Source organism: Triticum aestivum, chromosome 5B (assembly GCF_018294505.1).
Source record: "Triticum aestivum cultivar Chinese Spring chromosome 5B, IWGSC CS RefSeq v2.1, whole genome shotgun sequence".
NCBI lineage: Eukaryota > Viridiplantae > Streptophyta > Magnoliopsida > Poales > Poaceae > Triticum > Triticum aestivum.
In genome coordinates, this window is record NC_057807.1 from 570503655 (window position 1) to 570517717 (window position 14063).

The 14063-nt window shown below is 43.2% G+C and overlaps 1 protein-coding gene, 1 non-coding gene and 2 pseudogenes across 2 annotated transcripts; 2 read left to right on the forward strand and 2 right to left on the reverse strand.

The window, feature by feature from the left end:
• Positions 1–1753: 1753 nt before the first annotated feature.
• Positions 1754–2442, reverse strand: LOC123113289 (uncharacterized; annotated as a pseudogene).
• A 184-nt stretch (positions 2443–2626) lies between these two features.
• LOC123113287 (NADH-ubiquinone oxidoreductase chain 6-like) lies at positions 2627–3828 on the forward strand. The gene has a single exon (XM_044534487.1). The coding sequence runs from the start codon at positions 2931–2933 to the stop codon at positions 3672–3674; it is 744 nt and encodes a 247-aa protein (XP_044390422.1). The 5' UTR covers positions 2627–2930; the 3' UTR covers positions 3675–3828.
• A 5674-nt stretch (positions 3829–9502) lies between these two features.
• LOC123113286 (ribosomal protein S4, mitochondrial-like) lies at positions 9503–10669 on the forward strand (annotated as a pseudogene).
• A 2916-nt stretch (positions 10670–13585) lies between these two features.
• On the reverse strand, positions 13586–13658 carry TRNAK-UUU (transfer RNA lysine (anticodon UUU)). Its single transcript has one exon. It is a non-coding gene; the product is annotated as a tRNA-Lys (tRNA).
• Positions 13659–14063: the final 405 nt, after the last annotated feature.

The following is a 14063-nucleotide window of genomic DNA, read 5'->3' on the forward strand; positions in this document are numbered from 1 at the left end:
GGAAGACCTGGTTCTACCACACAAGGGCAGCTTTCGTAGTCCAGGATTATTTTCCTCATATGTAATTTCACCTCAATGTGGAAATGTCCGATCTTATTCCAAAATAGAAGGTCTTCATGAAGGTCTGTCTTGTTTCAGGAATATAGGTACCGAAGTTCAATAGCGGTAGGTACCAAGGAGAAGACGAGTCAGGGCCGATTGACAAGACTAGCTAGGCTGACCTTCCAGCCATACTCCATCCAATATCGAACGGAAGTGCTAAAGGTTTCATGTGATGCTGACCTCAATGAACCAGACCTCAAGAATACGTTCATCCCTTCGCTCCGAGGATTGGTCGAGTACTTGGCCACATGCATGAGTAGGCCTGTTGCCGGGATGTCCCATTAAAAAGGCAGGTCCCATATTTGAAATACAAAAATAAGATCAAATAGCGCTCAAGAGGTTTTTCTCGAGGATATTACTCAGTTGGTAAGTCTTCTTATCTATTTCTCAAGGCAATTATACTCATATCGACAATATGAACTGCATGAGAATTAGCATATAGAAATAAAGCTTTACCGAATACAGGTCTAGTAGGTATAGAGCCGTAAGCATGGTGGGGGTGCCGGTGCTTAGGCAGATGCCCCATTGTTCATGATGTTGCAATGAATCCAGTGGATCATCCTCATGGAGGAGGTGAGGGGCGCACGAAAGGAGGTAGACCTTCGGTGTCACCTTGGGGAAAGCTCACCAAAGCAGGATTTCGGGCAGTAGTAGGGGTGGTGAAACTTTAGATGTCAAATGCCACCAATTTTTCTGCTCAAGTTAGAACGTAGTTTTCCGAAGTGAATTGGCCAGTTCCTTTTAAAAGGAGACTGGTTTCTTTTTATAAGCGATTGGCTTCACTTTAGATTTTTTATCATAATTTCTCTTTGATTTATGGGTTGTTATTTATTATTTCAATTTTTGATAAACGAAACGAATCCAAGCCCGACAAGTATAATTCCATTCGGTACCTTTGGGGTTTTCTTTTTCCTTCTGGATGACGACGTCACCGCGTCTCCTTATTGTTATTGCGATGGTGACGAGGAACAAAGGGCCGGGGAGATCATCGAAATTACCTCTAGCCCGGAGCCAGAGGGGGTCGTCGACACAACGCCAACCCTGGTGGTGGGGCACTTCGAAGGTCTGGAGACCCTCCTTGAGATTCCCCCTTTACCGGAAACGCCACCCACAGGTCCTTCCTTAGCTCCAGAAGAAAGGGAGCAAGCCCCCTCTATTGGCCTAAACCTCGATGCATCCCAGAGTAGCCGCCGGCTGGACGGCGGCAAACGGGGGGCAAACTCCTCAAAATGAAGTTCTACTTTGTCTTTGGAAGAATTGGAAGAATCGGACTCTAAGTTTAAAGTAGGAGTAGAGTCTTTAGAGGCTCGCTTAGAAGGAATAAAGAGAAAAAAGCAACTGCAAGCGTTCGGGGCTTCTCCTTTTGAGACCGCGAAAGCAGAGCTGGTTACGTCCATTGGGGAAAATTCCCAGTTTCGTGTGGGACTGCTTTTGTCTCTGGATGTCAAATGCCCCTTGACGGGCATACTGGAGGCTCTCGAAAAGACAATAGAGGCCATCTTGAAATGCCAAGGGAAGCCCACAGACTCCCTAGCGTCTCTACTCGACCTAAAATGCGATCTCGAGGCCCCCGAAAAACTCAAGACCGCTCTCCGTCCATATTTAGGACGGTTAGGGCGATTTTTTCAGAAATAAAAACCTTCTGTCGATTTATCCACACTTCCATGACTTCTAGAGGAAAGCTAACTGCTTGCTGGCCGGGAGCTGTATGAGCGGTAACGTCCACGTACGGCTCCGTGAGAAGGTGGACGGAAATGGCCTTGTTGTACCTCACTCCCGTCTTCAATGGGGTCTGCTCTTTTTTTTAGGAGAGTATGCCAATATGATCTTAATGAGGTGCGGGGCTTTGCATCTGACATTCGTTGGGCTTTCCTCTGCGGGAGCCCGCATCCCGGCCTTTTTGTGCAATAAACCCCTCCGGCCGAAGACTAGTGATAGGTGGTCCCGCGGAGCTTTCGGAGAAGGGTAGCCTAGTGTGTAAGCACAACAATGAACCGCGGCGAACCCTCAGACGACCCTTCTAAGATAAGGGGGGAGATCCTCAGTAGTGGTGACCCTTTGACTCTTCCACTGACTTATATATGTACCGAATGCTCATACGGGAAAGTGAACTCCTGGGTCTGGAACCTGGGGGGGTTGCTCCGATAAAAAATCCTTTCTTTCTCGTCCACTCTAGGGGGTGCGGACACACCTGCGCGGATTACAGGTGACGGTTACAAGAATGGCGGGGAAGTGAAGAGTACCCGACGACATTCAGGGATGAATGTAGACCCATCGGGCGGGGATAATCATTCCGGTCCTGGGAGAGGTGGCGACACCAGTCTGAGCTGAGGGAAGCCAGCCAATTGAGTCACTGAAACGACCGCAGGAGGCGCACCCTAAGCCCAGCTTCTCGGAGCTGCTATTGCGAAATACGGCTTCCTTAATATCCAAATTTCAACAAGGGGGCTGGGCTGCTCGCCTTCATAGAAAGGCGACCGGGCCTAGATTAGATGTTCGCCTTTTTATAGAATAGAAAGAGAAGGTAAAGGGGGGGGGGGGTTTGGAGATTCTTTCAAGAATGCATGGCTTCCTCCTATTCCGCTTCAACAGAAGCCCTTAAAATCCTGCTGCTATGGCAGCAAGGGTTATCCATTTCATAGGCGAGGGTGGGGGAGAAGCAAGCCGAACCTCTGATCGACCCGGACACGTCAAAAATTCTCGGCGCCGAGAGAAAGACGAGATTCGGTAAGTAATTCAGTGAGTGCTTTCTTTTATAAGAAGAGCGTCGGCTTGGAAGAAGAAAATGAAATACGAACAACCGCGCTGGTTGTAATAGATCGACTTGAATGCGTCTTCTTGCTCCAACATTCAAGTTCCATTTCAAGGGAGGACGACGTACCATGATACTTTCTGTTTTGTCGAGCCCTGCTTTGGTCTCTGGTTTGATGGTTGTACGTGCTAAAAATCCGGTACATTCCGTTTTGTTTCCCATCCTAGTCTTTTGCGACACTTTTGGTTTACTTATTTTGTTAGGTCTCGACTTCTCCGCTATGATCTCCCCAGTAGTTCATATAGGAGCTATTGCCGTTTCATTCCTATTCATGGTTATGATGTTCAATCTTCAAATAGCGGAGATTCACGAAGAAGTATTGCGCTATTTACCAGTGAGTGGTATTATTGGACTGATCTTTTGGTGGGAAATGTTCTTCATTTTAGATAATGAAACCATTCCATTACTACCAACCCACAGATATACGACCTCTCTGAGATATACGGTTTATGCCGGAAAGGTACGAAGTTGGACTAATTTGGAAACATTGTGCAATTTACTTTATACCTACTATTCCGTATGGTTTTTGGTTTCTAGTCTGATTTTATTAGTTGCTATGATTGGGGCTATAGTACTTACTATGCATAGGACTACAAAGGTGAAAAGACAGGATGTATTCCGACGAAATGCCTTGGATTCTAGGAGCCATATAATGAACAGGACTATTTCTCCTTTTGGCCATAGCCATAGAAGAAGCTTCTCCTCCAGAGCGGGGGGACCGCCTGACAATTACAAAGAAACCTTTAAAATGTGGATTTAGTGCTCAGAATATAAGGATTTCCCTAGCTTAAAATGCAAGATAGACAGACTTCTTACATTCCTTGAGCCTGGGGAGATCCTATTCATGGTAAACACGTTCCCCCGGGACTTTCCTCTGCTCGAGATCTTAGAACCCCATGATATCCTAAATATAATTGCTCACTCGCACAAGCAATGGAAGCCACCCAAAAAGGGAGGCTAGTAATTTATTTTGGTAGGTTTGTATTGTTTCTCGAATTGGTAGGTTTCTCAAAGTAATTTTAGTAGGTTTCTCAGGAAATAGAGATGCCGAGGCCCCTACTTACCTTATGGGTAGGTAGGGGGAAGAAAGAGTGGGTCAGAGGGCTTCCTTCACAGTGCATACCTCTGTTTCTCTTTTGAGTTTTTCTGGTCGCGCAAGATCTTTGGTCTTCCCCTGGAACCGATGAAAAAGCGGGTCGCTTCTTATGGACTCGCTCAGAATGATTCTTTTATATCTAAGGAAAGGGGATGACATTATCGCCATTGATTGAATTCATACGTCTATCGCTATCCCGGGCCGAGGAGAGGGGGGTTTCGGAAGGAGGAAGGCTCGTTTCATTATCGAATATCATGTAGAACTCACTTGCCCTGCCTTTTGCTAGGAGAGTGTAGTTTGAGCATTCTATTGTGTGCTCGATCCGTGATACGCAAAGCAATCTCCTGTTTACTATTGATCTAATGACAGTTGATTGAGACTTGCCATTGTCGTCTTTCGAAAGCGAACTCTTATCTGGTTGCACTCGAGTTCTCCTGTCGACTTGTTTTTCAATAGTAAATCACAGGCAGTATGCCCTATTTGAAAACATGCAATGAGGGTACGAGCAACACTCCCCAAACTTGGCATGACTCATCGCCATCTTGTATTCATGATCTTACCTCTATTGGTCACAAATGCATAGCATAGGATCGAGTGGATCGGCACCCAATAGGCCAGATTTTCCTATCTTTGATGTTAGAAGTGATTCCAATCTATTTTTCTATAGTGATAGTTCACACATTAGCAATTAGCACTGCCTCAAAGCAAACATAGGAACTAGGGAGTTCATCGAGAGAAAGTCCCTTTAGTTTCGTACTTCCCTATTTCGGATTTGCATATGTCTTTAATCGCAATAGTTATAGAGAAATCCCTCAATCACGGGACAATCCTCCAGGGCAAAGGTACTTCCAAAGCTCAGAAGGTTCATCTGTGCATGAAAGGAATGAAACAAATTCCGTAGAAAAAATAGGAAAATCCCCACCGAGATCGGTACCTATCTAGATCCCCAGCTTCGACAACAAAACTCCTTCGCATTTTGTGACCATTCCCGCGAGGACTACGATTCGGATTATCTAATGTCATCCCCAAACAGAATTACACCTCTTAAGAGGAAGGGACGACCCTCTATCCGGTGTGGGTTCCTACGAATTATTGTTTGGTTCCGGATCCAGGTCCCTCTGCCCTTGCTTTTTGTTATTCCATAGGGGTATGGATTGAAGTAATCACTAATCCAGGAAAGATGGATCTTTAGCTAGAAAAACAAAAAGCCAATACGCCATGTATCAAAACAATATGGATAGGGGTAGTTGTATACCACCTACGAATAGGAAGATCCTGGGTTTTGTAAGAAAACTATGAATAGGAAGATCCTGGGTTTTGTAAGAAATCCAATTTCATCAATTCTAAGCACGGTAACGGCAGTGCTCCTATCCAACGGCCGGGGATCTATTCGATTTCTCAATTTGCTAATGCCGATAAGCTTAGGTTGTTATTTCATCGTCTTGCGCTAAAAAGGCACCCTCCTATTATGCTAACAAAGGGAGGGATAACGGCAAAGCGGAACAGCAATAGCGAAAGCAGGTACAGTAACGGCACAATCCCTAAAAAAGAATCAAAATAGAGAAATTTAGAGCGCTGCGAATTTCCTTCTTTTGATAATGCTACCCACACAGTCATGGCTCCTATCCGGTCACCGGGTTAAACAATTGATTCCTCTCAACGCATCCCCGCGGTAAAGAGCTAGTCGTATTCTTTTGATAATTCTCTAGTTGTATTCAAGCAAGAGTCCTCGGCATCCTATGAAAACAAGCGCTAGGAATATCAATAGTGTTAGCGTTAGCGTCCTGGCCTTTGCTTGGGGATTCCTCTATGGAGTTCCAAACATGCCATTGCTTTGCCTTTGCTCGTCCCTTTGATTCAATCCTTCTTCTCCTTGAAAGCTACAACTAGAAAATATATTCTTCTTTGCCGGTGTGAACCCTTCTTTTGAATAACAACCATTGGCAAGACCAGCGAAATCCGAATACGAATTCGAGGAAAGCCCATCCCTACTTCCCTTTGCTGTTGTTCCTCGAAATCCTCTACTAGTCATTGGTTTCAAAGCAAAGGTATCCGGTATAGGGGGTCGTGGGCAAGTTAGTGTTTCATTTCGATAGGTGATAGTGGTATACCCAAACCATATGGTATAGGTCTTGGAAAGGAAAGTAAATCAAGTCCATCTTACAGTATTTTTTCACTTGCTTGGGCTTAAGCGGTACCAGTACCCAGAGAATAGTTCCATTCTCTTTCTCCACATGACACCCTTGTGTTGTCAAACTAATGAATCCCTCTCCACCCCTGCTCCGACAAAGCAATAAGCACTAGGGTATCCACCCACCCGCCAGTTCGAATAGCCGGTTTCCTCCCCTTCCACTCAAGCTAAAGGTTCTGGGCTACGGCTTCCGGTTCCGTATTCCGATTCATCTTCGGATAGCATTAGAAAATCCCTTTCATGCCTTGCCAATACAACTATTATTTTTCTTAGCCGAGGAGCCTTTGGAAGTACCGTTGTTGGATCAGATTGAGCCATTATAGGATCGGATAAAGATTCACTCTTTTCCAATGCCTGCTTCCTTGGTTTCCTACTTTCTGCATCGAAAGTGACTTTTTGCTCAGTATCGAGAACCACTTCTTCTCCTTTTCGAGGCGTAGATCGCCCGTCATCTGATTTGCTTCGTCAAAGCGGATAGCATTGTGGAATTGATTATATTCGTAGAAAAACCACCCCTATTTAATAAGTCCTCGGAAATGATCTCATCTAGTACTTCTCTCAGCCTATTTGCCAAGACTTTGGAGCATAGCTTGTAAATGACATTGCACAAAGATATCGGCCTATACTGTGAGATTTCTTGGGGGTTCTACTGTCAGCAAGTGCACTATTATTTACTTCACCGCGTACTTAAAGAATTGTTGGTAGCAAAGAACAGCACCTGATAGAAAGGATGCTAACCAAGCCTCTTCTGTTTAAGCAAGGCTAAGCGAGAATAAGGGGTACAGTAGGCTGGTGACCCTGACGATAGCACTAAGACTGCCTCGGGAATCTCCTCAATCGTTGAAGAGTGCCTCGAGAATTGAATAAAAGCACTGATATCCATATAATCCTACAATTATGCTCTATTCTCTTGAAGAGAAGACACTTGAACTTCGTCATGTGCTATTGATCCTTTTGAACCTAAATTCACATTGGCTCTTTTGGGCATACAACTTTTGTTTTTCTGTGAAAGTCCTCCTTCCTCTGGACAAAGATTACATTATAGGTGCCTCGACCCGAAAGAGCATGATACAAGAAAGGATAGGACTTTTGCCAACTCTAGAGTTCGACTTCTAAAAAGAGAAAGCCACTAACAAAAAGAAAGAAAAGAGGAGGAAGCTGGACTTACCTCTGTTAGAGATACAATGAATCGAATAAATAAGTCTTATGGATGAATGTTGAAGACGGACGATACAACCCTACTAAAAGTCACAAAGCTCACTTCGCTATCAGGCCTAGCAGCTGCTTCATAATATAGGTGAGATAGATTAATTGATTGTTTCTTTTGTTTGTTATAGAATTCTAAATCGAGCATTAGTTTGAACGACATAGAAAACTCTTTTCCAACTAAGCACTCTTGAGCATCAAGCAATTATATGGCTTGGATTCTGTCTGTTCCATCTTTTACCTTTGGAAAAATAAAGGGATTGGAGCCGAAAATCCTTGTTGAAGAGGATATCGAGCACAAGAGTGAAGAGTGAAGAGTAGAGGGCGCATTGGATGTGCGCTCCCTATGAACAATGTCCCACTAGAAATGGATCTTCGGAAAGAAGAGTGTTTCTCTTGATATTTCTATTCTATTCTATTTCTATAAGTGAATTATTGATCAAGATCAAATGGCAAAAATGTAGATGTGAAACTATGTTCTTTGAACACCTTCTTCCATTCTATTGAAGCTGGCAAACAGGGGAGTGAGTGAAGAGAGAAGCCATGCCTCTTTCGATGTGAGGCAAGCGATGAACGAGTAGATGCTGCCCTTAGACCAATTTTCTCTTTCGGTAGCTGACACCGAGATGGGCTAGGCTAGGAAACCTTATTCGAGACGATAGGGATGGTAAACAAAGCGATGGGGTATACGTACGAATTGGAATGCAAATGAAATCATTGCCTATAAAGATGAACCCGTTAGCGTATAGGAACAACAGCATATGAAAGTTGGGTGGATACTCCTATTTAATTGGTTTAACCAGAAACAGAGGATAGGATTCAAAAAGTCAACCGGAAACCGAGCCCTAACCTTTAATTGATGAGAATTTCCATACCCCTACTACTCGTATGTATTGGCGTGGGTTCGTATGTAAACATTCGTATTGGCTTAGCAGAGCACTTCGTATCCCGCCACAACCGATCCTTTGCTTCCTTCTCACTCAGCTTTTTGACTCAACAGTCGTTCCCCCTGTTACACAAAGCTACGTATACAGGGGTAGTTGTTCATCCCTTTTGCTCGTGACATATCCCCTCGCTCTGTCTTCTATTCCTTCTGTGCGTTACGTTACTAAGGCCATCGGTCTTATGGAAAGAGAAGGCATATAATCGATTCTTTGACCGGCTTTGCTTCTTTCGTGATTCACGTAGATTGAAATTCACTTTCTTTAGGGCATGGCTAGTTTCGGGTTTTCTAAAACCATCGCCCAACTCTTTCTTATTCAGACACACCAACTGATATGTTGGATTAACAAGCTAGGGAATAATTGGGGCTTATGTGGACCCCTTCCCTTTAATTTAAGAAAGAGGTCTTCCTAGCTGACTTGAAACTAGATCTTCTTCCGAGTTTCGTTCTCTATGGCTTGTGAATTGTTGTACTGCCTGTTTCACTCTCTTCTAAGGGATCTCCTCCTATGGAGGTATGTAAAGTGGGTTCTATCGCATTTTCCATCTTAGGGCGAGCAATATAAGCAATTCTGGTATCAACAGATACATTGTTTGGGAAAGAAAGTGAAAACAATAGATCCAATTCTGGGTTTTGGGGATGGATTTCTCACAACCCTGAGGTGCTTGCTAATCTCTCGGATGAGTCGATGTCAATAGCAATTCTGATGAAACATCTTAAACATCTTTAGTGCCTTTTGCCTTTGAGCTCAATCGATCAGAAGAAAGGGAATATAACATGCCCCTCATTGTCCTTCAATCATGGTGCAATGAATATCGTAGATAGAGTGATTTCGATCTCATATAGCTAGCTTTCCTTTCAAAGTGAAACGATTTTACTTTTACGTTGAGATATTTGAATTGGATTTTCTTTCACCACTACTATCATAACGCACAGAAAACACTAACGTTTCCGCTCGCTTTCAACCACTGCCACTTTACCTGAGCACTGTGACGCAGTCGGTCAAGTATTGAGTTTCTGCTAGTATATCAAGGACTTATGAGAACTGAAAAGAAAAAAACGAAAAAAGGAATTCTCATAGTTCATTGAATTAAGGGAGGGCCATTCGTGGGGGGTTCGTGGAAGAGTTGGGTTCGATTCCCTTTATACGCGATGTGGCAAAAAAGACTGATTCAACGAAATATGCCATGCCAGCATTAAGATTTAAAACGTGTCGTCTACTTCCAGGAAATGTTCGGAACAGAGAACTTTCTCTAATCCAACGCCATATTCTCCGAAGATTGAGGAACACGAGGAGATCCATTAAAAGAAATCTTTCTCGGAGAGAAAATCGAAACAGTAACATCAAATCACAAACTACATGAAAGTTGTCTCTTTATTATGGGGATTTACCCATAAGGGAGATGCACAGAGGAAGAGAACGAACTTCATATATCCCTTTTTTACTCAATCAAGAAACAAGATCGGACGTGATTCTGGTTCGTCTCCATTTTAGTGACACTCTTCCTCAAGCAAGGCAGCCGATAAGTCATCGAAGGGTTTGTTTGAATAATGGACTGGTAACCATTACTCATTTGAAAGTTTCCCACGGTGATCTAATATCTTTTAAAGAAAATGACGCGAGAACCCGCGGTTTTGAAATAAGGAGATCTTTCTATATCGACATATTAGTTGGAAAAATCATAGGCAAATTCCTATCGGCCATATCAGTTGGAAAAAGAAGAGGCAAATTCCTACCGGCCAGAATCTGGAGAAGAACAAAAAAGAATGGTTCTGCTTACTCACAACTCAGAGGGGATGCCGCTTACTACTCAAATCCAAGGAATTGCGAAAGTTGCGTTCTTATATGCAAGAAGAAGACTTTGAAAGAACAAAGAAGTTTGGATCCGCAAAAGTATGCTTAGGCAGTTCCTTCGCTGAGCACAACAGAATGAAGAGGAATTTGTTTCATTTCAAATACTTCTTCTTATTGAAAAGAGGGAAGGAGAAAAACCGAAATCTTCCTACTCGAACAATAAGTCCATTTGTAGAAAAGTCTTCTTTATATAGTACTTCGACCTATTGCTCCGGATCCCCGTTTACTAGGAAGATAAGTATCAAAAGGATCGAACTACCTACTCATTATTCGGAGGTGAATCATAGAACACTAAAAGCTGTGGTATCTTATGGACCTAACATAGGTCACATCCCTCACGACATAAGATTGAAAGATCCAAACCTTCCTCTTCGGAGCGGAAACGGACGTGGCCAAAACATATAAAAAAAGATCGGCCTAGTCGCTCATAGGGACATATCTATCCGAATAGAGGATAGTCTAGATCAATTTTGAGAAAAATCTCTCTATATATAGATAGGTATATCTGTGGATAGAGATAAAGATAGGGATCCCTATAAATCTAAATATATGGAAAAAGTGCACTTTTTGACTACTACTACTATTTCTTAGACTTTTTCAAGGAAACATCGTTTTTTCGATTTGGACTGAATTGGTCGGAGCGTAGACGAGCAAGCAGAGCCCAGGAAAGAGGTCAGATCGTCATAGAGCAGTCGACTAAGAGTATAAGACTGCTGGCCTGAGAGAAGGCAGTCTCTCTCAGGAAACATGGCCCAATTTCTCTTCTTTCTTTTCACACGGGCAACAATTGGGAATAAAACAGACCATGAACATGAGTTTAAAATGTAAAAAAAGGGAAGAGTGTATTCTCCACTTTCTTATCTTGAAAATGCGTAATATAGTGATGTCATGTGTCTGTTTCTTTGAAAAGGTGGGTCGGCCCTTAGGGCAAATAGTAGTGCCAGGTTCCATTGTGGAACGGTCGTTTGCCGGTGACCTTTGTCCGCTGTAGTACGAGTGACTGGCGCATCGCATCCAATCTCTCATGTCAATGAGTTAGTTAGAAAACAGCTCCAAATGAATCAGTGATTTCCCCTTTATTTCCCTCGGAGTGCAAGGGGAAACAAGATTGAGAATGAATTAAAACACACCAAATGTTTCATTTTGCCTATTATCAGTGGTCAGCTCTGATACAAACCAGGGGAAAAAGAACCTGGAACGCCTTCTTGAAGGCGCTACTATTTCTAGCGGCATAGGTGCTTTATCACAATACGAAAGATGTACATACGAGGACTACGATTCCTATTTAGAGATATTCCTACGAGCGATAGACGTAGTAAGGAAATTACGTACGCCAATAACAAATACGAATACGAATTACGCCTACGAGCCTACGCAATGGCATGTTTCGGCGTATAAAGCTAAGAACGAGAATAGCCTACTGCCTCCACTCGGAAAAGGCAAAGGTATCCAGTATAGGATATTGATGAACGGAGGACAAGGAAAGCAGGCAAGGTGAACCTCCTTTGCCAAAGCCCTTTTGAAATACCTTCTTTTTGAACCTTTAGAAAATACCTGCTAGCTATCCCTAGTTTTGTTTAACCAGCTTTCCCCCAAAAAGGGGAGATCCGCTGCTTACTACTCACGCAAACATCTGACCTTATGGTCAAGTCGTCCGCCTATCTTTCTGATCTCATTCATTTTCCGATCGCATAAAAAGTCATGAGATCAAAAAAGAAATGTGAGAATGTAGTTACAAATGTAAAAAAAGTAAATATCTCGTTCTCTTGGTCCATAGATGGGGCGTACTATCCGATGGATGAATGAGGAGCCTCTGTCAAGTAGTGAAATGATAGGATTTTGCTTTTCGTTAAACCGAAACACAAGTCAGCGATTCAAGCCAAGAGTGCGGGCACCTTAAGAGTGGTCAAAGCTAGAAGCTATATCATGACTGCTGGAACGAAAGACCCGATGAGTATTTTCGTACCACCTTCCAATCTTCTTAGTCAATTGTGTACTTTTCCACTAGGCGAGACATAAGTTATCGGAATCCGGGGCCTGTTTCCCCCTATTTCCCAAGGGGAATGTCAAATTGTGTGGTTTCACAGTCTTATGGGACAGAAAGTTTTGGAAAATGGAGCTGCCGTTTTCACTACTTTGGTCCCTAGCGATATTGTTGCTTAAACTAACATGGAAAGTGGGTTCAATCACTTTAATGTGCCCTCTCAAGTGTCATCTCATAATGGTAATCTCCTTATGGTATAGTAATTTGGCTTAGAATAAGAAACCTATCTCTTCCCCCTAATGGCTTTTCACTACCCCTTGCGGGAATGCGTATCATTGCTGCATCGCCACCGTATTCCTGACTTGCTTTTCCGAACTACTTGTTTTCTCGGGGCTGTAGTCCAGTTGCTTAGTGGGTTGCTTCTCGGTCTACCCAATCAAGGTTAGACCTCGCTCTATCAACCATTGCTTTAAATAGTATCATGTTATTTCATCTTTCATTGATACCATCATTACAATCGAGGGCCTACAATCCATGAAAATCCCTATTCCGATCACTGGGAAAGAAGAGCAAGTAAGTAATGAATGAATGAATGAATTTAGATGGTATATAAACATCTCCCCATGAAGGGAAGGTGCTATAGTATCTAACTAAGAAAAAAAGTAGGTTGTGAAATGATAGGAAATATGCCATGCAGAAAATCAAGGAAATATTTCCTTGATTTTCGGATGACCCGGCTTATCTTTGCAGTTATCCTTATTTAGCAGAATCTAGTGAGTGTTCCATTAAAAGGAAAGAGAGCTATTCGTTGTAGGATTGATCCAGACAACCCAACATAAGTCACCTATTGCGCCTAATCTAAGTATAGTGCTAGTGGTCGGCGAGGAGAAGTTCATTCCTGTAGAGAAGAGAGGGGATCCTATTTCCTTTCCCCCTTTCCCAATATGGCAACCTTATCTTCCAGCATGAAAGTTGGTATCAGAATGAAACAATCCAATCCAATCCATACTTGTGGAGTGCTCAGTTCAGTTCCTGATTTCTCTCAAGCCTAAACCGGAAAAGGAAACCTATTACCCGGGGTCCCCCCTTTCGGCTATCTCATCTGCTGTTCCTCGACTCTCAGGAAGGTAAGATCATCAATCAATAGTAGGCTACTGCTCTGTGCAGTTAAAGATGGGATCCAACCTGTTCTGTTTGCTTGTTTCCTATAATCTGTGATCGATTCCATATTTCTGTATCCTTCGATTCCCGGGACAGATCTGATCTCCTTTATACTGAACTCAAACAACGAGTGAAGTCGAGATGTTGATGAGAAAGGGGCTTTTCTCAAGGCCAAAGAGTGCTCTTTGAAGGCTACTATGCATCCTTACGAATACAAGAGTGGTTTTTTTTGTTTTGGGTATAGCAGGACTTGAACCTGCGACCATTAGGTTAAAAGCCCAATGCTCTACCAACTGAGCTATACACCCGATTTTACAAGAAGGCTTCGTGTGGAAAAGAAAAGAGGGCGGCCTGGCCCCTTTTCTTCTTATCATATCACAAGGGCGCGGCTCTGTATGGTATAGTACTGTGGAGCAAGTCTGGGAGTCCTTTCCACTCATTGAGGATTCTATCTAAAAAAGAAGGTCAACGGGGGAGACTACAGTAGCTCGAACTCAGACTATCTACGAAAAAGGTAAAGTTGTCTTTCCTAGGGTTCGACCGAAAGGAGCTGTGTTCTATGGTTTGACGTTGTGGAGGTCCAGCACTCTTCTAAATGAAAAAGAGGGGATTCGCGCTACCTCCTACTCCTACAGAAGATCGATTGGCGCGAACTTCCGATCGATTCCTTATTCATTGTTGCCGACCCTTACATCATCATAAAGAGAATCAAG